At 37.6% G+C, this 21,821-nt stretch overlaps 1 protein-coding gene and 1 non-coding gene across 2 annotated transcripts; both read left to right on the forward strand.

The window, feature by feature from the left end:
* Positions 1 to 4,759: 4,759 nt before the first annotated feature.
* On the forward strand, positions 4,760 to 4,841 carry trnas-cga (transfer RNA serine (anticodon CGA)). Its single transcript has one exon. It is a non-coding gene; the product is annotated as a tRNA-Ser (tRNA).
* Positions 4,842 to 15,665: 10,824 nt separating this feature from the next.
* Positions 15,666 to 21,807, forward strand: cdk2ap2 (cyclin-dependent kinase 2 associated protein 2). The gene is made up of 5 exons (XM_022206827.2): positions 15,666 to 15,756; positions 17,877 to 18,029; positions 18,485 to 18,576; positions 20,285 to 20,405; positions 20,611 to 21,807. The coding sequence occupies exons 2-5, from the start codon at positions 17,975 to 17,977 to the stop codon at positions 20,676 to 20,678; spliced, it is 336 nt and encodes a 111-aa protein (XP_022062519.1). The 5' UTR covers positions 15,666 to 15,756; positions 17,877 to 17,974; the 3' UTR covers positions 20,679 to 21,807.
* Positions 21,808 to 21,821: the final 14 nt, after the last annotated feature.

A 21,821-nucleotide genomic window follows, 5' to 3' on the forward strand; every position in this document is an offset into this window, starting at 1 on the left:
TTGGAGAGACATACATAACCTGTCTGTCAAGGTCATGGGGATCACAGTGGACTGTACGCCTATATACTATCTTTTTGGTACTGATTTGAATAGGACCCTGGATCTCACACACTCAAAGAGGATTGCTATGATATCCTACATAGCAAAGAAGTGCATTTTGCTTAACTGGAACCAACACAGTCCCCCTTCATTGACTATGTTCAAACAAACTTTGAATAAAACCCTACGTCTGGAACAACGTACATATATCTTGAAAAACAAGGGTAATCTTTTTCTGAAAATATGGAAACCGCTGATGGACCTCTGACATCTATGTCGCTTGACAGCTCATGCATTGACTCTGAGTGTAAAGGAGGAAAAAAGGACCTGTGACCATGGTTTATTAAGGTATTATCTGCCTTTTTTTGTCTTTCTCTTTAAATCAATTTACTTTTTGATTGGCTTATTGTATTTTTTGTCCTGTTTCATCCTGTTTAACTCTTTCTTTTGATGTTGATTCTGTTCGTCTTGGTTTTGTTCTTGCATAAAATGTGAAAATACATAAATAAAAAGATAATTGAAAAAAAAATCATAATAAGATGTGCTTGGAGTATGGCGGAGGTGACGCCTTCTAGTAGTTTGAATTCCTCCCTTGGCCACATTTTAGATTGCATCTTATCGCAGCATAATAATCAGTTCTCTTATCTCTAAATGTAATCTTACATTGTTTGCATGTGCCTCTGCATCCACACAGATTCAGAGATGTGGCTCCACCTCAGGAAAAAGCATAGAACAGATTTATTGGCACCTAGAGCTGCAGCCTTGGTGATGTGAACAGGCTTTATTCATATGTTTCCTGTCCTGTCAAATCCTGCTAGATTCTTAACAAGCTTTTTTTGTGTATTTTTCCAACATGAGCTCACCTGCTGACCTTGTATTAACAGACATCATGAAAGCACAAAGAAAGATGCTGCCAGATCACACTGTTAGTTTATTATTTCCAAAGACCAGCTGAGGGACTGAAAGAAAAATCCCCGTCAGCCTGTTACCTGCATTCCCTTGCAGCCAACAAAAAGCATCGACACATGCTGGTCTTTATCGTCATTCAGACCAATCTATTTGCTCTTCCATTATAGAAGAAAAATATTAACAAAATCCAGCACTCAGGTCTATATTTGCAGACAAAATATTATCTGACATTTTAGCTTTCCCCTGTCTGGCACGTCTCTGCCCTCAGTCTGGTAGAGATGCATATTTTATCCATTAGATACATGAGCTCAGATGCTATTTAACTGGCGACGTGGCTGATGCATTGCCTAAAATACTCAATAAATATGCATCATAATAATAATAACAAACATGCATCATTTAATTTTAGATCAAATGTCAAGTCTTGCTTCAGATGAGGATCATACAGTTCTGATCACAGGACATGAGTCAGTGCTTTTATCGTGCTTTCTGAATCTTCAGATACCATCCATCCATTTTCTATATACCGCTTCATCGTCTTTAGGGTCGTAGGGCGACTGGAGTCTATCCCAGTCTATAACAGGGCTACACATAGAGACAAACAATCACACTCACATTCACACCTGCTGACAAGTTAGAGTTGCCAGTTAATCTCAGCATGTTTTTGGACTGTGGGAGGAAGCTGGAGAACCCGGAGAAAACCCACACATGCACAGAGAGAACATGCAAACTCCATAAACTCCATGCAGAAAGATTATACCAGGGATCTTCCAGCTGCAAGGTGAAAGTGCTAAACACCAAGCCACTGTGCAGCCTCTTCACCACATGCCATCAAAGTGAAACATTTCAACCTTTGTTTACCAACGGCTGGACGTAATAGCAAAATTACAGTGATTGCTACATGTCTGATGAAAAAGCAGAAGCATAGCAGAACCACTGAGGCAGCAAACTGCTTCAGTCAGGCTCATTATAGAGCAACTGAAGTCTTCAAATATTAGTCACCAGAAGCTGAAGGTTATATGAGACCAACAAGGCTACTGCATTACTGTTCTGCACTTGTGGAAAGTACATTTACTCAAGTACCGCGCCCTACGTAACTGCAATATGGAGATACTTATCTTGGGAATTTGCATTGTTACAGCAGCAAAAAAGGGACAGTGCAAGCATTTAGGAAGCATCAGTAGAAAAATACAAACAAAAAACAAAAAAGCACTCAGGGAGCACAGTACTCCACCAAGGCTGTAAATTTCCCCATATGGCATTGTCAGAAATGCAGCATTTTTCTTTTTTTTTTTTAAGAAATGCAGTATTTGCATATTAGCTACTAGTGATCAGAAATCACAGCAACATAGAATGTGACCATTTAATATAGAGCACAGGCATGTGTTATACATGTGTATGTTATGTACGGATGCTGAATTGCGTGACCTAAATATGTAGCAGGAATTGATGGCACTTGTAAACACCCCTACAATTTAATCAACTGTTCCTTGTATCATTTCTGATGGATAAATCCTGATAACTCCGCAGTGGTAGATTTGTAGTAGGATCACAATCATGTGATCGTCAGCAGGCAGCTGATGTAGTGTTCAGTTGTCATAGATACAGTGCTGCTGTGCTGCTATCTCACAATGGTACAGAAATCTTTAACAAATCCCTGGATCCAGACTGTAAGCTGCATCACTGCCAAAATCTACTCACTTGGTCCTTGTGTCATTTCTGGCCTTCCTTGAAAATTTCATGGAAATGGATTAGTCCATTTTTGAGTAATGTTGTGCACAGGCAGACAGACGGACAGACAGACAAACAAACATACACCGATCATCACATTACTGTGTCATGTTCCTTGGTGGAGTAATAAACCCAAAATATTGGAAGTGTTAGATCAGATTGTATGAATTTCTCTGGATGTGGAAACAACATTGTGCATCTTAATGGTTTTGTCTTTTAGCAAATAGAATTACTGACAGAGAAACATTAACACTGCACAGATCTGCCCATAAGTAGAAAAATACTGATATCCTACTGTTTTATTATTTCATTAAGCAGATTTTATACAAAGCGTCGCACATCTGAGAGTAGATACTACACAAGGGAGGAACTAGTCAGGAGAAAACAGCCTGGATGAGTGCCATGAAACAAGCTCAAGAGTGATATTAGGACCTTGGTGCCTACAGGCAGTGTGGGAGGGATTAGGAACATTGATTTATTTATTTGCTTTATTATTTTTGCAGTCTGTCAAGTGCAAAGGTGTTCAGCTGAGTTTTCATTATTTTCTTAAAGACTGAGAGAAACTCTGCAGACTGAACACAGTTTGGTAACTCATTCCACCACCGGGGAACCACAGAGGAGAAGAGTCTAGCTCTGGATCAGCCCTGGTGTGGTGGTTGTATCAGGAGCTTTCTGTTGGCCAAGCGTAGTGACCGGGAGGGAGCGTAGACCTGCACAGATTATTATATATGCCATAAAACTGATATTTCATGTATTCTTTGAGCATTTCCTTTGCCGCTTTATATTTCTTAGTATTTTTACCACGCTAGGAGCTACTTGGTTTTCAGTACAAACTGATTTAGCAGAATTTATTTCTTTTCTTTCTACTCATCATCACATGGCCGCTGACATTTACCTTGTTACCTTGACAACCGCCATGGGTTGAAAAATCACTGCACTAAACTAATTAACTGTTTAAATACTTACTCATCTCCAGCTCAGCTACAACAGTGCAGTATCAGCATTAACAGTTGAATGACGTCCATAATGCATTAGCTATGTCTGCTTTCTCCTGGATGGTTGAGGCTGGCCGAGAGGTAAAATACACCTGGACAGACGGGATGCTGGCATATGCAGCAATATCACAGCCAAATTAATTTTTTTGCTGCAGAACACATGCTTCTACTTTTGATGCAGTGTATTTTACTCGGCAGGGGACACCCTGGACAGGTCACCAGTCTGTCACAGGGCTACATATACAGACAAACAATCACACTCACATCTATACGAGCAATTTAGAGTAACCAATTAACCTCAGCATATTTTTGGACTGTGGGAGGAAGCCGTAGTACCTGGAGAAAACCCACACATGCACAGGGAGAACATGCAAATTCCATGCAGAAAGATCCCAGGCCCACCCTGGGATTTGAACCGGGGATCTTCTTGCTGCAAGGTAGAAGTGCTAACCACTACGTCCACTGTGCAGCCCTGGTTTCTGAATTGAATAGAAAAAATGTTTTTCTAAGTTTAAAGATTTTTTCTTTCTATAGAAAATGTTTTAACATTCTGAAACCCAAAACCTTCCAGCAAGGTTTGAAAGCCATAATGTCTTTTAACAAAATGAAAAAAATGACACAATCCTATCTGAAGCCAGAAAGAAACCTGTGTCGAGTTCTCAAGAGCTGCTCTGAGGTCGTTCAGCTGAGAGTCAGCATCCTGCACCTCTGAAGCTGCTCCTTGTTGAGGACAAGGCAATAGTTTGTTCAGGTTGCTGGTGTGTTTCAGCGATTATTACAGGCATGTTGAACAAAGATCTTTTGCTGATATGAAGAACTGTTGAATCCTTCAAGTCGAATGTGGAAGGTTCTGATACTGATAGTGTAGTGTTTCAGTCATCAGTGGTCACTGGAATCTAATGCATGCGTGCGTGTGTTTTGTTTTTACTGAAAATGTAAAATGTATCTTGGAGCTTGACTTTACCTTCATTGACATTCAACCGAAATCACAGTTTTCCTTGTTGTCCAAACCTGAGCACACAGGACTCAGCTGGTGTTAGGAGAAGAAAATATGTGTTTATCTAAGAAAATAAAACATTCACCAAGCTGTGATGGCCGAGTGGTTAAGGTGTTGGACTCGAAATCCATTGGGGTTTCCCCGCGCAGGTTCAAATCCTGCTCACAGCGATAATTTCAGTCCAGGTAGTTTATTGTCCTCAAAGCAGTTTCTTCACTTGACTTCATTCTGATGAAAATTAAATCGGTCAGGAGCATCTTACACTCCACATTTCTGGGGCTTTGTTTGATGTTTGCAACACAAGCATGCCAAACAAGGCTTAAAGGCAATTCAAGTATCATTTTCCTTCTGGTAAACAGGTATATTTACAAATTACATCGAGTTTTCCAGAGTGATTCTAACTTCATCATCTTCCTACCAGCTGCTTCCTGTGACGATCACAGTTAATTAAGTTGGTTTATTAGCATTTGTTTATTCATTTATTTACTGCCTGCTGTTGTTTATTGTTTGTTCGTAGTTTTAGTTAATAAATATCTGTATATAATTTTAGTATTTCTTTGTTTGGGGAACTGGAGGTCAATGAAATCAGAACTTAAGACTTTCAGATAACAGACTGATCAGCTTCATTTTAATCAAAATCTCTTTGAAACTTAGTCTAAAATGATTGTTTTCTCAGTAAACTGAGATGGTGCCCCTAAATTATTGAGTGTAACTTCATTTCAGAAATTGTAGTTACACTAATATTACTTTATGATATTGGTCCCACATATGAGGCTAATTTACGCTACATTTATTTCACATTGGATTTATCTGTATCATTAAACAATAACACAGTTGAACACCTTCCAAACTCAGCTGCAACATCATTGTTCACATTACAAGGCTGAAACAAAGACTTTTTTCTAACCTCTTACATATGTAAATTAATATTCTACATTATTTTTTTCAGTTTTACAGTAACAGAGAAGAACAGTGGCAAAGGAGAAGGAACGTGTGTTTGCTGTAATTTGTTTTGTTCATTTATTTTTTTCTGTTTTTATGATTTGTAGTCACACAAGTATACAGCACAAAAGACCTTTTTGAGTTTTCTCCACTTCTAATGTGGCTTCCATTCAGGTACAGGAATTTATGTCGCAGTAAAAGATAATCCCAGAGTGAGTAAAAATGTGTTGGGAGCAAAACACAGAAGAAGCCGGCTAATGTTCAATAGATAAAGCCTCACTGTGTTTAGCATTCATTACTATGCATTTTATGTATGAAAAACTATTTGTAGCTGTCTTTTTATCAACTTTTGAACACTGATCAACCCACTGCTGTTAAATAGTGCTCAATTCTATCTTCCACTGCCTCCAAACATGCCAATTTTCCTCTCTATCTAGCATGGTGAAATCTCCAAACACGCTGGGGTATAAGCACAGAAAAACAACTGATAAAAGCCCAGCTGGAGCAGATTTGTCTGTAGTCATTTGTCCAACCTGCAGGATTTAACAAAATCAGTGAAGGACGATAACACTTTTCTGTTTCCAGCCTCTTATCATTGTGATTAAGTATTTACTGTTTCGAAATGAATTCTTTATCCAGGTGCATATTTTTCCCCAACTCTCATCATGTCCAAGTATGAGTAATAATCCTTTCTCTCTGGAGGATTATGTGCTTTAAATTATCCAACCTTTTTTGCATTCTCTTACTTAATGAACCTTTAATTCTCTAATACCACTGTGAACAAAAGTTTAAATAGATGTTTAAGGAGTGTGTTTATCATGGCAGTGTTAAGATTCCAGACACTCTTATAACTGTTCATTTTCTCTGACAGAATCATTGAAACGTGTCTTTCTCACAAAAAAAAATCATGCATTTTGTTTCTCGCACAGATTAATTACAATTCCTCTGTAAATATGACCAAATCCGTTGGCTCTGTAACAGTTAGCACATTTTCTCAGTGGCATAACCTCTTAACTTCTCATTAGTGATGATTGACTACAGCTCCTGATTTCCTTGAGCCAATTTAAATTAAGCTTATTTTATATACTCATTAGACTCAAACACTATGATGGGAGAGCCTCAGGAGCGCAGCAAAGATCTGAAGAAACAAATTATTGACTTAAACAAGTCAGGAAAATAGTTTGGAGCAATTTCAAAGCTGCTTTAGATCCCAAAATCAACTGTGCAAACAACTGTTTGTTAGTATAGAATACATGCTACAGCTGAGTCACTGCCATGGTCAGGAAGAAAACACAAACTATCACCTGCTACTGAGGGACAGTTGCGGTGATCTGCCTGGAGGTGGGGCTGTGCGTGCGACACCTGATGGCCGCCCTCTGCAAGCTCTGCAAGCTCAGTGAAGCTGACCCCCCAACCACAGAAAAAATCCAAGCAAACAGGCTGAGTGGTTAGTGCCTCGTTTGTGCTGATTTGTGCTGTTAAAATTTTCGTTTGTGCTGCTATCATTTTTGAGATATTAAAGATTATTTTTTAGGTCATTCAGAGGTCATCATCCCCCTAGTTTGCTCCAAAATGAACCAGACTTGTCTACTTTTTTAGTGCTTCGTTTGTGCTGATTTGTGCTGTTAAAATTTTCGTTTGTGCTGCTATAGTTTTTGAGATATTATAAGTTTTATTTTTGAGCGATGACGTCATCATCCCCCCAGTTTGCTCCAAAATGAACCAGACTTGTCTACTTTTTTAGTGCTTCGTTTGTGCTGATTTGTGCCGTTAAAATTTTCGTTTGTGCTGCTATCATTTTTGAGATATTAAAGATTATTTTTTAGGTCATTCAGAGGTCATCATCCTCCCAGCTTGCTCCAAAATGAACCAGACTTGTCTACTTTTTTAGTGCTTCGTTTGTGCTGATTTGTGCCGTTAAAATGTTAGCGATACCATGTTAGCTAAATCATGTTGCCTATACCATGTGTTAACTTGGAATTTTAACTAAAATGTCGGTATTTTACAAGTGCACTTACCATGTCTAGAAATCAGATTTGTCTGAAGGTTGTAAAAATGCCACTGAAATAGTAAAATTGTGAAAAGGTCATCCAATGTGTGTGTCTTGTTGAATGGCTGTGAAAGACTGCTATTTTGTGTAGTTCTTAGTGGGGAGTGCTGAATGTTTTTTTTTTTAAATGTTTCATGCTCCTAAATAAACCTTGAAGCGATTTCATTTATTGTCTTATGACAGAAATGTGATTGGCAAAGTAAATATAAAGCACAGTTCATTAAAAATGTAAATTAGTAACATAAACATACATTCTACGTTTATTTAACCAAATTTTATTGAACAAATGTACACACAAAGGCACAAAGTCAGTTCAAAGAGACATTTTCCAGCAATAACACAGGTGGAACATCCTCAGATGTTATTACAGTAGTTCTATACACATTATATACATTAAGACATTATAAACAAGACAGACCACAGACGTCATCAATTCGGGTCATGTGATCGTCTGTAAATAAAACTTGTAATATCTCAAAAACTATAACAGCACAAACGAAAGTTTTAACGGCACAAATCAGCACAAACGAAGCACTAAAAAAGTAGACAAGTCTGGTATATTTTGGAGCAAACTGGGGGGATGATGACGTCATCGCCCAAAAATAAAACTTGTAATATCTCAAAAACTATAGCAGCACAAACGAAAATTTTAACGGCACAAATCAGCACGAACGAAGCACTAAAAAAGTAGACAAGTCTGGTTCATTTTGGAGCAAGCTGGGAGGATGATGACCTCTGAATGACCTAAAAAATAATCTTTAATATCTCAAAAATGATAGCAGCACAAACGAAAATTTTAACGGCACAAATCAGCACAAACGAGGCACTAACCACTCAGCCTGTTTGCTTGGATTTTTTCTGTGGGTGGGGGGTCAGCTTCACTGAGCTCCCACAGCTGAGCAAACGTGCCGGCGGGCGCGCGCTGGGCGGGCGCGCGCTCCATCCCGCGCCTCAGCAGGTGAGAGCAATTTGAGGCAATCAGCAGCACAAGCCAGAAACCCAGGAACATGAACGACGAACCAGTCATTCTGGCTGAGGAACGGAGCAACAGCAGCAGAACCAGGAACAAAGAAAGGCATTAGGGACTAAAACCAAAAGAGGCTACTGGTAAGCTCATGTGTCTCACTGGACTCTGTTGCACTGGAAAAAATGCCCCTCTCAAAACAAGAAAAAAAAATTACTTTAAATAACTTTCACCTTGAAATAAGTGAACAAAATCTGCCAATAGAACAAGTGAAAAATGGCTTGATAGGATTTCTTGAAATAAGATATGATATTTAGATCTTAAAATTAGCTGTAAGAACTTATTTGGGCTATTTTTTTTATACCAGGATTGTCAAGCTTAGGTGTCTTAAAATGAGCTAGATATGCTACAGAAGAATAGCAGTTTTCACTAAAAAATACGTCTCCTAATTTGAGATGTATTAACTGTCCTGTTGTCCTCATTTACGGGCATCAAAAAATATTGTTTCCTTGTCTGAAAAAAAAAATCCCCAAATTTACCAAAAAAAAAAATCCTCAAATTTCTGAAAATTTACAAAACTTTCAGGAAGAAAATTCCAATGCTGAACACGTTTTTTGCTCATTTGAACACATTTTTCACTCATAGCGCGTTTTTCAAAAAGTGAACACTAGGAAGCAGAATTGGGACACTGTTCCATCACTGCTGTCACAGTTAAGACACAACAGGTCAAAACTGAAAACATTTTTGCCAGTGAACTGCATACTATAAAACCTGCTGGGAAGCAGAATTAGCTGTTGAGAATGGAATCTGTTGTGAGAATGGTGCATAAAGTAAATAGTTTCAGGTTTATTGTGGTTTACTTTACATGGCATGTAAATGTTTGTCTCTTCAGTGATATGTCTATACTGGAACAATACAAGCAGTCAGAAATGTTCTGAGACTACTGTTAAAAAACAAACAAACAAACAAAAAAAAAAGCCCTAATGCATAATTCTGGTTCCCAAGTGCTATTAAAATTACAGAATGTGTACATGACTGACTTTTTCTGTGTTTTGTGTGCGTTTGTTCCAAATAATTTTTCAGCTGGATTTTGATGATAATGATGAACTAGGACAATGCTAGTTTCATAGAGGACTATTAATGGTTGAATGGAATGGTTCATTATGAACCTTCAAGTTATTGTTTGTGTTTTTTTTTTTTTTTTTTTTCTGCTGCCGTATTCTCCTTTCCTGAATCCTATAGAAGAATTCTTCCATACATGGAGGTGGAAGGTATATGAACAGCAGCCATACTTTGAGGAAATCTCTTGCAATCGGTTGTCTTGACATGGTGATGTTTCTGTTGATGCGGGTGAGGGCTGGATCAGACACACTAGGTCTGTCTTTCCATGTTTCCCCTGGCTAGATAAAACATAACTTGTGATGTTGAGGTCCTGTGTCCTGACCAGGCTGAACGAATTGAGGCAGACATGGTGTAAATATTTGGATACTGTACTGTGTGCAATACAGTGCTGTATTTTTTGTCTAACATTATTTTTGTTTTGAAATGTACAGTCAAGCACTGCAATGCCCCCCCCCCAATTCATTTATAGGATGCATTTGTGTATCAGTTTTAATGACTATATATTTTTTACACTTCATGTGAAAACACAGTGAGAGAAGAGTGTTTTGTATTTAGCAGTGCAGTGTCCTACTTTTGCTTTGTGTCCTAATTTTGAAAACAAAAATTCAAATTTTGACTGAGCTTTTGACACAAGTGTGCAGTGCTTTGTGAACTGTGTTCAGATATAGAAAATAGTGTGCAGTGTGTTGGGAAATGTTATTTTTCAGGAACAGTGTCTTATCAATAGGGAGAAACTAACCTACAATGTAGAAAATATTACAAATAAATTAAAAGCATTGAATGAGAAGGCGTGTCCAAACTTTTGACTGGTAGTGTATGTTTGGAGCGGAGAAGTGGAGGCCCTTAATCTGAAGAACACAATACCTACTGGAAAGCATGGTGGTGGCAGTATTATTCTCTGGTGCTGCTTTGGTGCTATTGGTAAAGTCAACATAATAATGCAGAGTTTTACTTCCACATTCTTCAGGAAAACCTGAAATGATCAGCCAGAAGGTTGAGGCTTTGTTGCAGCTGGGCGTTACAGCAAGACAACGATGTAAAACGCATTTTAAAAAAACTGTATAGACTAAATCAGACTGGAATTATGCCTCTGAAGCCCAAAAAAAAACCTGTGGACTGTGCTGAAAAAAAACAAGTCTGTCAGGTCAACACATTGAGCTGAATTGCACCAATTCTGTCAAGATGAGTTGTCAAAAATACACCTAGAAGCTTGCAGACGGCTTCCAAAAGTACCTAAATGTGGCTTTAAGAAAAATGAACCACATCACAGCAAATTCTCTTATTTGTAGAAGACTTGTAATAAATCTATGAAAGACACAAAATGCATGATTGTTTTTTGTGACAAAGACAAACGTGTCAAAGATTTTGTTACCGAAAATGAAAACTTGTAGGAATCATAATGAACTCAAAACACAAAAGTCACTGTCAGTACTGAAGAACCAGCACTGGATAGAACTTTTTTTTCCTGCATTGTGAATTGAGAGTTAGTAAATATTGCTTGCCACTTTTCTTTTTACTTTGCCAAGAAATGTGGCAGTTATGACAATCAACGTCTGTCTGTCCGTCCGTCCTTCATCGTAAAGACCTTATTGTACCATGCCATCCTAACAAAACCCTTTGCTCTCAGACTGCAGGGTTACTTGTGGTTTCCAGAAATAGAATAGGAGGCAGAGCAGAGCCTTCAGTTATCAGAGGCAGACCCCCTCTCTACTGGCTTAAAACATTCCTCTTTCATATAGCTTGTAGTTAGAGCCGCTCAGGATCACCTGAGCCATGCCTTGGTTATGCTGGCACAGGTTTAGATTGCCGGGGGATTCCCATGATGCACCTGGCTCCTCTGTTCTAGTTCCTTCCTCTTTCTTCCATATAGTTATGGATCACCACATATCGCTAACCTTATGTTTCCCTGACGTTCTGTGTTTGTTCTTTCTGCAGATGGATCTGGAGCTACATGTCTCTGATCTCCTCTCACCCCAACCAGTCAAGGCAGATGACCGCCTTCTCTCAGCCTGCTTGAGCAAAGGTTTTCTTCCTCCCTGTTGAAGTTCCTTCCCATAATCACCAACTGTTTGCCCATATGGAATCCAAAGGGAACTTCAAATTGTCAGGTTCTTTGTTCTTCATTTAAAATTCTTAAGGTCTGTACCTTGCAGTGTGAAATGCCATGAGATGACATATGCTGTGAATTGGCACTATGTAAATTAAATTTAATTGAACTTAATTTCTTAATTGTTAAAAGGAAGCTTGGATGACATTTCTGGTATGCTGCTCAATGATAAAATAAGTAACTGTCAAACGTTTTTCAAAGTTTCTTTGCCACCGCTTTCAGTGTGATGTTCCGGGCTAGAAATCACTAAACAATCATCTGCTTTAATGGCATTACATTTTCGAAGATGACTGCATCCAGTCCTTCACACTGAATGGCAGATTGTTCAGTCCATGTGGTTTAACTGAGAGATGTAACTATATATCACCTATGTATCACCTAGGTAACGGTGAAACAAGATGTGCTGCTGAATGATATTTCCAATGGGTAGCAGGAACAGTGAGTAAATTAGCCCTAAAAAAGATTCCATCCAAATTCTAGCTATTGAAGATTTAAAATCCTGAACTGAGACAAAAAATGGCATGCTTTCCAGGTAAGAAGAGAACCACTGGAGTGCAAATCTAATGGTTTGGGTCCATTTCCTCAGTCCTTAAATGAGAATACTTGGCTCTCTGTCAGACTGTACTCATGTCAAGTAGAACAAAAGTTGAGCAACGTTCAGTCTGCAGTCAGTAATGTTATTTATCATAAGGAGGAGAGTTGGTACCGAACTGTGTAACTTTCAAAAAACCATTCCAAAATCCAGGCATTATCATTCCTTAAAGTTTCAAGCAGTTACTCTGAAACAACCCTTTTTAAAATTTCTGAAATGCATTTGGAAATAAGTCGAAGGTTTTGTTTGTCAGCTGGAACCAATGTAAGCTGAACATCTTGTTGACAGACTCAGTACCAGATTAAGGTCATATTTTTTTGTAAGACGATGAGATGACACTTTTAGTGTGAAGAAGGTCAAGTGGGTGCGATGAAATGAACAGACGTGATAGTGTCAAGAAGGTGCTGTACTGATCTGGAGTAGGACTAAAATAATTCAGTAAATATTAAAATGGACCAATGCTGACCACAGATGCTGCAGGAGGTACATGTGCTCTGATTTTATACATCTTATTAATAAAGAAAATCAGGGACTCTTCACACTCTAATAATTGATAAACAATGGAGACTGTAAATCATATTAGATCATAAACATGCCCCAAAATAAGGAGTATAACAGAATCAAAGAAACGGCAAGAATTTTGTTTTTCTTGTGATTGTCACTGGCTAACAATCATATTAAAGTAAAAAATGCAACACCAAGCTGGTTAATCAAATATTTGAGAACAAAGTCAAAAAAAGATGAATCCCATCATGGTCAAAAAAGCAGTTTGTGTCCTGAACTTGCCTTCATATGTAAAACTGAATTTCAGCGTTGGTGAATATAACTTGAAAATACTGTCATTACGACGGGTACAGGGTAGGAGAGCAAACGATGTGTCTGCTGCAGTGTGAATTCAGTGGCTGCACAACATGGCACCCTCAGGAGTCAACTAAGGTCACAGTTTTGTACTCGGCACATTCCCTCAACCAGGAAATCACACTGGGAAACACCTGCAGAGTACCCGCACCGTTATCTGATGAATGAAAGGTCTTGCATTGTACTGAGCACATCAGTACATCCTGAGTGAGTAATGTCTACTTTTCTGACTTATGCTGTGCTGTTGTAAATTCTGCTTTCAATGCACACATGCCTTGCTGCAAATTAGTTCAGTTTTGCTCACTGGATTTTGATATATTTGGTTTCTTGATGCATTTTAAAGAAAGAACTCCAATCATTGTATTGTGATGCTTTAATGTCATGATTTTGAGATGAAAAGTGAGTTTCTCTGTTCTACGGTCTCTGGATCCACCGAATAATGATGAATAATGACAACCTGTGCCTCCATAATAAGAAGCAACACAAGTGATGTGGTTTCATTGGCTGATCTGTCGACAAAATAAAGTTAAATTTAACCAGCTAGATTTTTGATGTTATACTTGGGTGCTTGATGTTTATATTATTTAAAATCAGTTATATTAAGCACTAAAAGATAAGCAGGCATCACTAGGAGGACACAAATAGATGCTGCAATTCTCACCTCACGGTCTATAATTTAAATACAATGAATGGAAATGTTTTTCTTACAACTGGTGCAATGCATTAATTCAAGAACAGTGGGGTGAAAGAAGCGGTTGAGGTTCATTATGGAAACTGCAGATCCAGCATGACTGATCTTTAATCATACACATCCATCATTACTAAAGATTACCCCACACTTGAGAATAAGTGCCAGGATATCTTGTACTCGGCTTCAGATTTATTTTTAAACTGCTTTTATATGCTGAAAAGGCCTTTTAATATCATGAGTGTGTATTTGTCCAATTACCTGCTTTAGCTCTTGCTCATCAATGATAGTTAAGCCTGGCAGTTTAAAGTTTTCAAAAAAAATTTCAGAATTTTTCGAGGATATATCCCATACTGTATGATTTGAAAACCAAAACCAGACATGCATATCACCATTGAATATAAAATATATACACAATATCAAGTAGTTAAACTAAGGTGTAAGATTTTGAGCAAAGAAAAACTGAACAATAACTGCAATAATAAGGAAAGTACATGAACCATTAAGCAGAGAAATAAATAAAAATATAGGAACTAAAATGCAGAAAAACTAAAATGTAGACGTATTCACTAATTTCTTAAATAAAACCTAAAGCAGACTAGCTATATGCACACATTTCTTACTGGTGAATTTTAAAGTCAGTGTAATTTTTAGATTCAATAATGGAAAAAAAATAAGTACATAGAAGTTTCCAAAAGTTGTATTTAAACCAGGGTAATTTGTTCCATCCATCCACTTGACCACAACTTTGCTATCATAAAAATAAATATAAAATCCTGAAAAAATAATTAAATCCCTCTGGTGGAGAAACTTACTACATGAGTCATTTTGATCATTGCAAACCTGTTACTTATGCATAAGATTAATTTGTTCATATTGTGATGTTGCTGACTTTAACTATAATAATGAGACCTCCTCAACACACATTAGAAACTGTTTTTGATTTGTCTCCTTTTTAATGGTTTGACTATTGCCAATTATTCATTGGTGCACCCAGGACAAATGTTCTAACTTTGTTATAACTGATATTTTTAATTCCTGACATAAAAATCAAATTGTCACCACAGACGTTTTGCCCACATTGGCAATAAATACATCAGAGGTCGTCTTCTCCCTCAAAAGTCCTACACTTAAATCTTTTGCATATTGCAGAATTTAAAAAGTTTTTTGTTGAAACGGGTGGATTACTCTCTGTGATTCAAATAAAGGGGGAAACACAGAATTGTTTTGTACTGTCATATTACATCAATTTAACTTAAACCCTTCAAAGCAAAAACATAATAATTCTGATGCTGTTTAAAGATTGGCAAGACGCCTATCTTCCAAGAAAAAAATGGTAATGTAGATTATATCATTAATAAAGACATTTCTCCATCATATAAATATCTAGTTGAGGCTTCTGACCTCGTTTTAATTTGTGAATATGAAAAATTGTTTCTGTTGCATTTGCTTTTCTAGGTCTTTTCTAATTTATTATTATTATTTGGACAGTGTCATCAATAAGAACTTATGATTACCGTTTAACCCATTCTATTTAATTCACGTGTCTATAATTTTATAACTATTTTTTTTTTCAGTTTCGTGCTGTTTTACCCTGTTGTGACGATGAACACATGCGTAACAGACATTGACCAATCCCAGCGCTCCAAAAGTGAAAAAAAAAAAAAACATACTACACTATGCGTCTCTACTGCGCAGACTCACGCACCGAGGAAGAGACAGGGCTCACGTCCCGTAAAAGATTTCACATCTCCTTAAAAAGGTAAAAAACGACACTTTTTTGTATCGTTCTCGGTCTTCTCAATGGTCCCAGGTGTAGTTAACATTTTCATCATTCGCTGTGGGTATGTAAAATACCAGCGCGCTTTCTTTGCTCCTTTTCTGCGTTTTACTTATGTTGTTATGCTAACCGGCAAAAGCTAGCTAATGTAGCTAACGTTACCCTGTAGTAGTTAGCTTGGCACCTTCCCCTAAAAGCTAACGTCAGCTTTTGTTTAATTCAGCACCTCTGGCTCCGCTCGTGTGACTTTGATCCATCAAATTTAGACATCCACGCTATGGAAAGCTTAATTAAACGTTGCACACGAAACGAAGTAAGGGGGATTCTTATCTTTCATGTCTATAGCAAGACACATAGCAAGTGAACACTGTCTTTATTGACACTGAGAAACAGAGAAACTGTAGTGGGTATGAGTATCGTTGTTAAACCTCTTTCTCCACAATAACTTTAGTTATTTAGACCCAATAAGGCCAATCAGTATGCCGCACATGAGGTATTAAACATTTAAAAACAGGAAAAATACAATACTAAACGTTATTGCACTAATTTAATGAGTGAAAATGATTTTAAAGGATGTCTTATGGTAAAAGAAAAAATAAAATGGGGAAAAATTGCTTAAAGACGCCAAGTTAAATCCATTTTATATAATTATGACGCGTGCTTTTGGCAACGTTTTGATTTACACTTGAAGAACGGTTAGCAGACCACTACCAGATAAACTAGGAAGTACGATAGACAAAGGAGAGATGGGATTTGGTAAGTTATGCATAGGTTTCTAGAAAAGCAACAGTAATTGAAACACTATAGGTGTTTTTTTTCCTCAGATACGTTTTACCATTACAGATTTGAAGTTCCCTTTCCCGTCCCATGTGTTGTAACTTGTTAGTGAAAACACCATATTTGGAAATCAAGAACAGCTCTTATGTAGGACTGCAACTAGTGATTTTTTTTCCTTGTCTGATAATCTGTTGATTTTTGTTTCTCGATTTATTGATTAGTCGATTAGTTTCATGTATAAAATGTCCAAAAATTCTCTGTTTTGTGCACAACCCAAATGTGTTCAGTTTATTGTCATAGGAGGGAAGATATAGAAAATGTTCGAATTGAAGAAGCTTGAATATGAGCATTTAGACTTTTTCTTACTTTAAAATGAGTCAAACCAATTAGTCGGTTATCAAAATATTCAGCCATTAATTTAACTGTTGAATGTACATTGTCTAGTTGTGATGAACGTTTTGCAATTGGTCTTTCATGATTGTCAGATGATCTGAGGAAGATGATTGTAACGAGTATAAATCTCCTGTCACTCCAAGAATCAAATACTCACTTTAAAGTTCAAATTGTAAAATTGAACTCTATAGGTGCCTGTGTGGCATATCGTTGAAAAAGTGGGTCTTATTTGTCATGACAACAATGATGAAGCAGAATGAGAAAAAGACAGTAACAGGCTTTACGTCTTGTTATGAAATGTATAAATTTGCCCAATTTGAAGAGCTTTCCCATGAATAGATAGAAAGTATGCAAAGGTTTGGTTTTTCTTCGTTCAGTAAGCACACTTCTGTGATTGAAATTTACATACACTACCAGCCATAAGTTTGGACACACTTTCGCATTTTTTTAAAAATTATTTTCATGATGTCTCACTGAAGGCATCAAAACTGTGATTGAACACGTGAAATTACGTAGTAAGCAAAAAAGTGTGAAACGAGTCAAAACATATTTTTTATTTTAGATTCTTCAAACTAGCCACTCTTTGCTTTGATTGCTGCTTTACAAACTCTTGGAATTCTCTCCGTGAGCTTCATGAGGTAGTCACCTGAAATGGAAACATATTTTGACTTATTTCACACGTTTTTATTTACTACATAATTCAGTATGAGTTCATTTATTGTTTTGATGCCTTCAGTGAGAATCTGCATTTTAAATAGTCATGAAAATAAAGAAAAACCATTAAATGAGGAGGTGTATCCAGACTTTTGACTGGCAGTGCAGTTGGTTCTGATTCTGAATATTCACAACTTTGATAATTGCACATTTTAATTAAGTATATTTTTTTAATGAATGCTGCATTGTTTCATTTGCATTCATTTTCTTTGCCTCAGCTCTTAGGAGCTCATCATCACCAGTAAAGCTGTATAAGCATCGGGTTGACGGGATTGAAGGAAGTGGCGCGTCGTACGGGGAGCTGCCTGAAATCGCCATGAGTTACAAACCGATTGCTCCTGCGCCGTCTGGCTCCAACCACACTCCACCAGGTACTCTGAGCCTTAATGCTGGCCTGCTGTCGCTTCGTCTGTGTTAGTAATAGAAAGCATTTTACATCATAGTTGAGGAAAATGATTTTGGTCAACAGTTCAATCAGATTTAGTGTAGTGAGTGTTAGTGCAGTAATACATGGTCATCATAGTAACAGTAACTGATGATTAAACCAAAGCTACTTACCGCAGTGAGTGGGAGTGCATTAAAAAATGATGACGACTGTATTCATATTTAATATTATTTGTGGTAAGTGGTGTTGGTATAGAATTGATAAAGCACTTCAATGTGAGATATTAATGACCCTGTCTTTTGTGTATTCATTAAACCAAACACAGACTTATTGTTTTATGCCTCACATAGATGAACTAGAATGTTCAGAATGAAGGTTTCTTGTTGTTACTCTGTGTGAAAGGCTTATATTGAAATATTTTACATCCGTTCTTCTGTCCAGGCTCTTCTGTGCCCTCCCCATCTCTCCCCTCATCGTCCAGCTTTAGGCCAGCATTCAGCGACTTCGGCCCACCCTCCATGGGCTTTGTTCAGGTATGTCTGTACTATGGTCATGCTGATACTTCGGTAATACTGCTTTAACACGAGCTAGTGATGTTTTTAAACTCATTATGGTGCCTGACGTTATTCATTTTCCCACCACTTTGCATATGTTGTTGCTTGAGTTTGTTTGATAACTGAATGAAAAATGTCTCGTATAATCGTCAGAACCAGAGCACATTGTTTTAAACACAAATTCACCACCCAGCTTGTATTTTAAAACTTGTGATTAATGCAGATATATTTTAGGTTTTTTATTCTTGCACAACCAACAGAAACGCAGAAAAGACTCATTCAGCACTTAAGCTGACCTTTCACAACATTCAAATATACACCAGGGCATGATGGAAGAGTGTCTTTTTCAGTCAATTTTACCTTCAGACATTTTCAGATATTGAATGTAGCAGCAGTGGAACATGCCTATCTGTATTAATAATTCCTTCATGCTAATGCTGTATTGATAAAGTGCAGTAAATATGGATTGTGCTGGAAGGCTCTTTCTGTCAAGCAGATGCAGGCTTATTGCCTACTTGGAATAGTGAAATGGCTAAGGGGTGGCTTGAGTCCTTGCTTGACTGAAGTGTATGCAAATTAAGGCTGCAGCTATCGATTATTTTAGGAAACGAGTATTCTATCGATTATTTGGTCGATTAATCGGATTACAGCTTCAAAAGAGGAAGTGAGTGCGCTGTGCAACAGAATTAACTGTCCAGAGGGAAGATGGGTGGACATCTGCAGTGTATAGTAAATGTATAGTATAATACAGGGGTATTGTACATATATATAGTATAGTACAGGTGTATTCAATCAAAACGCAAAGCAATGGGAACTCCACATGTATTTAGTCGGTGATGCAGAAATCAGATGTTTTTGTTTGGTCTGTTTAAACTGCTGGTACTGCAGCTGATGGAACACAAATAAGAAAACTGATCAGTTTATTTATTAGAGAATATTCAATCAGTAACATTAGTTTCGTTTTGATTTGGCCACAAGTTAAACTGATTTCCGTCATTATGAGACTTGCATGCACATCAGTACTGGATCACATTTGAATACATGAAGTTTATTTTATTGTGCAGCTGTCTGTTATCAATCAGCTGCATTAATCGGTAAAATAAATATACTATACACGATTTCCACTAGCATCCCTGTCTTACATAATAAAAATATTATTTACATAATAATGTAGTCGCGGCTTTTTTCCGACATAAATTTTTATGTTCCCCATTGTTCTTCACTAGAGAAACACTAGAAAAGCTGCGCTGGTTCAATTGGAAGCGTCCCATCAAATTTTAAATCCCCTTATATTTTACTGATTATTGGGCCGGATTGGATGAAGTCTGGGACTGGGTTGTATGTGATTAAACGACGCCTCGATTCAGAGAATTTTGCCTCAAGGAAGTTTAGTAATTGAATAACTCGAAGAATCGTTTCAGCCCTATTGTAAATCTGAACAAACATTTTTGACAGACCAGTTTGAAACGAAAGAAGAGGCTGGACTGTGAATGCTTGGCGCTGTAGCAGGAATCCAGTGGAAACACTTGTTACTGTTAAGCACACTGATCAGTACATCAAGACCTGTGCTTTTCTCTTAAGTTTACATTACCATACATCATAGTACCAGGATTTCATGTTTCATTGCTGTTTTGCTTCATGTGTGATGGGAATTACTAGTTGTGACAAGCCTTTATTGAATTTTTAGCCTGTCAAAGTGTCCCAAGGGTCCACCTACAGTGAACTGCTGTCCGTCATCGAGGAGATGAGCCGTGAGATCAGGCCTACGTACGCTGGGAGCAAGAGTGCTATGGAGAGGCTAAAGAGAGGTATATTTTACTTGTCAGAAACGTATAGAAATGTGTCATTGTGACAGGAAACTTCTGCATATCATGAATAGTCGGTACATATCCTGAGAAGGGTGGTGTATTCTGACTGTACTTTCTCTGCTTTTATTATGAAAGTGCATTGGATTTTTCTGCCTGAGGTTGACTCAGACTGTCAAAATGTCTATTTCGTGTTTGTCTTGTTCAGGTATAATCCATGCCCGTGCACTGGTCAGGGAGTGTCTTGCAGAGACGGAGAGAAGCGCCCGTACATAACCTTTTGGGACAAATCCCTTCACCTGCCACTCTTTCCCCGTAGAAGACCGTCTTCATCACGATCCACACTATCGGGCTTTGCAAAAGTTCTGTTACTCGGTTTCATGATCTTTAGAGACGTTTACATGTCGGAGTGAAAAATTCCATTAAACAAACTGAAAGTTCTACCTTACAGGTGTCATTAATACAAATTTGTTCTCCGGTAAAGTTGTATCAAGATGGAAGTCAAAAGAGTTGAGATATCTGCTCTCAAGAATGGTGAAGACCTGAAAGATCTTTACCATTCTTGAGCCTCTCCGCGACTCTGAGGACGGTCATCCGGCTGATGTTCAGCTGCTTGGCTATGTCAGACTTGTTGTGGCCAGCATGAAGGAGAGCAGATATCTCAACTCTTGACTTCCATCTTGATACAACTTCACTGGAGAACAAATTTGTATTAAGGACACCTGCCTATAAGGTAGAACTTTCAGTTTGTTTAATGGAATTTTTCACTCCGACATGTAAACGTCTCAAGATCATGAAACCGAGTGTAACAGAACTTATGCCAAGCCTGGTATATGCTTTACAACCATTTGTTATCCTCCCACCTGGTGGTTTCTTTGCTGCCGTTTTGTAGGTGCATTATGTCCCTCTTGTGTCCGCTGTTCTCTGTATTTCACCCCGCCCATTTTGTTAATGACGAAAATTTTTGCGACTTGTGCGGTGTGTGTGCAAAATGAAGTTTTTTACCTATTTTAAAGAAGACAGTGGGGAATTTCCGCACATTTTTAAGTGAAAATATGGGTAAAAACCTTAGTAAAATGGTGGGGATTGTTTATATTATTATTCTTTGTTCAATAATGACAATTGACCAAGAAAGTTGGCTTTTTTAAAATGATGAAATTTGTGCCCAAACTGCACTGATCCTCCAGTATATTTTTTAGTTAATCTGAACATCTTGAATAGACACCTTTTCCATTCACCCTTGCTTTGTTTTCATCCTATTTTATAGTGTAAACACACATTAGATGTTTGTCATTCCCAAGAACTCTGTACATCTCAAGTCAGTTTGTTAGTATGGAAATTTTGTAAACCAGATTTTTGCAGTTCAGTATGTATATCTTAAATAAATAACAGGGAAAAAAAAACATTTTGTGCATTTTT

The sequence above is a fragment of the Acanthochromis polyacanthus genome, chromosome 3 (assembly GCF_021347895.1).
Source record: "Acanthochromis polyacanthus isolate Apoly-LR-REF ecotype Palm Island chromosome 3, KAUST_Apoly_ChrSc, whole genome shotgun sequence".
Lineage (NCBI taxonomy): Eukaryota > Metazoa > Chordata > Actinopteri > Pomacentridae > Acanthochromis > Acanthochromis polyacanthus.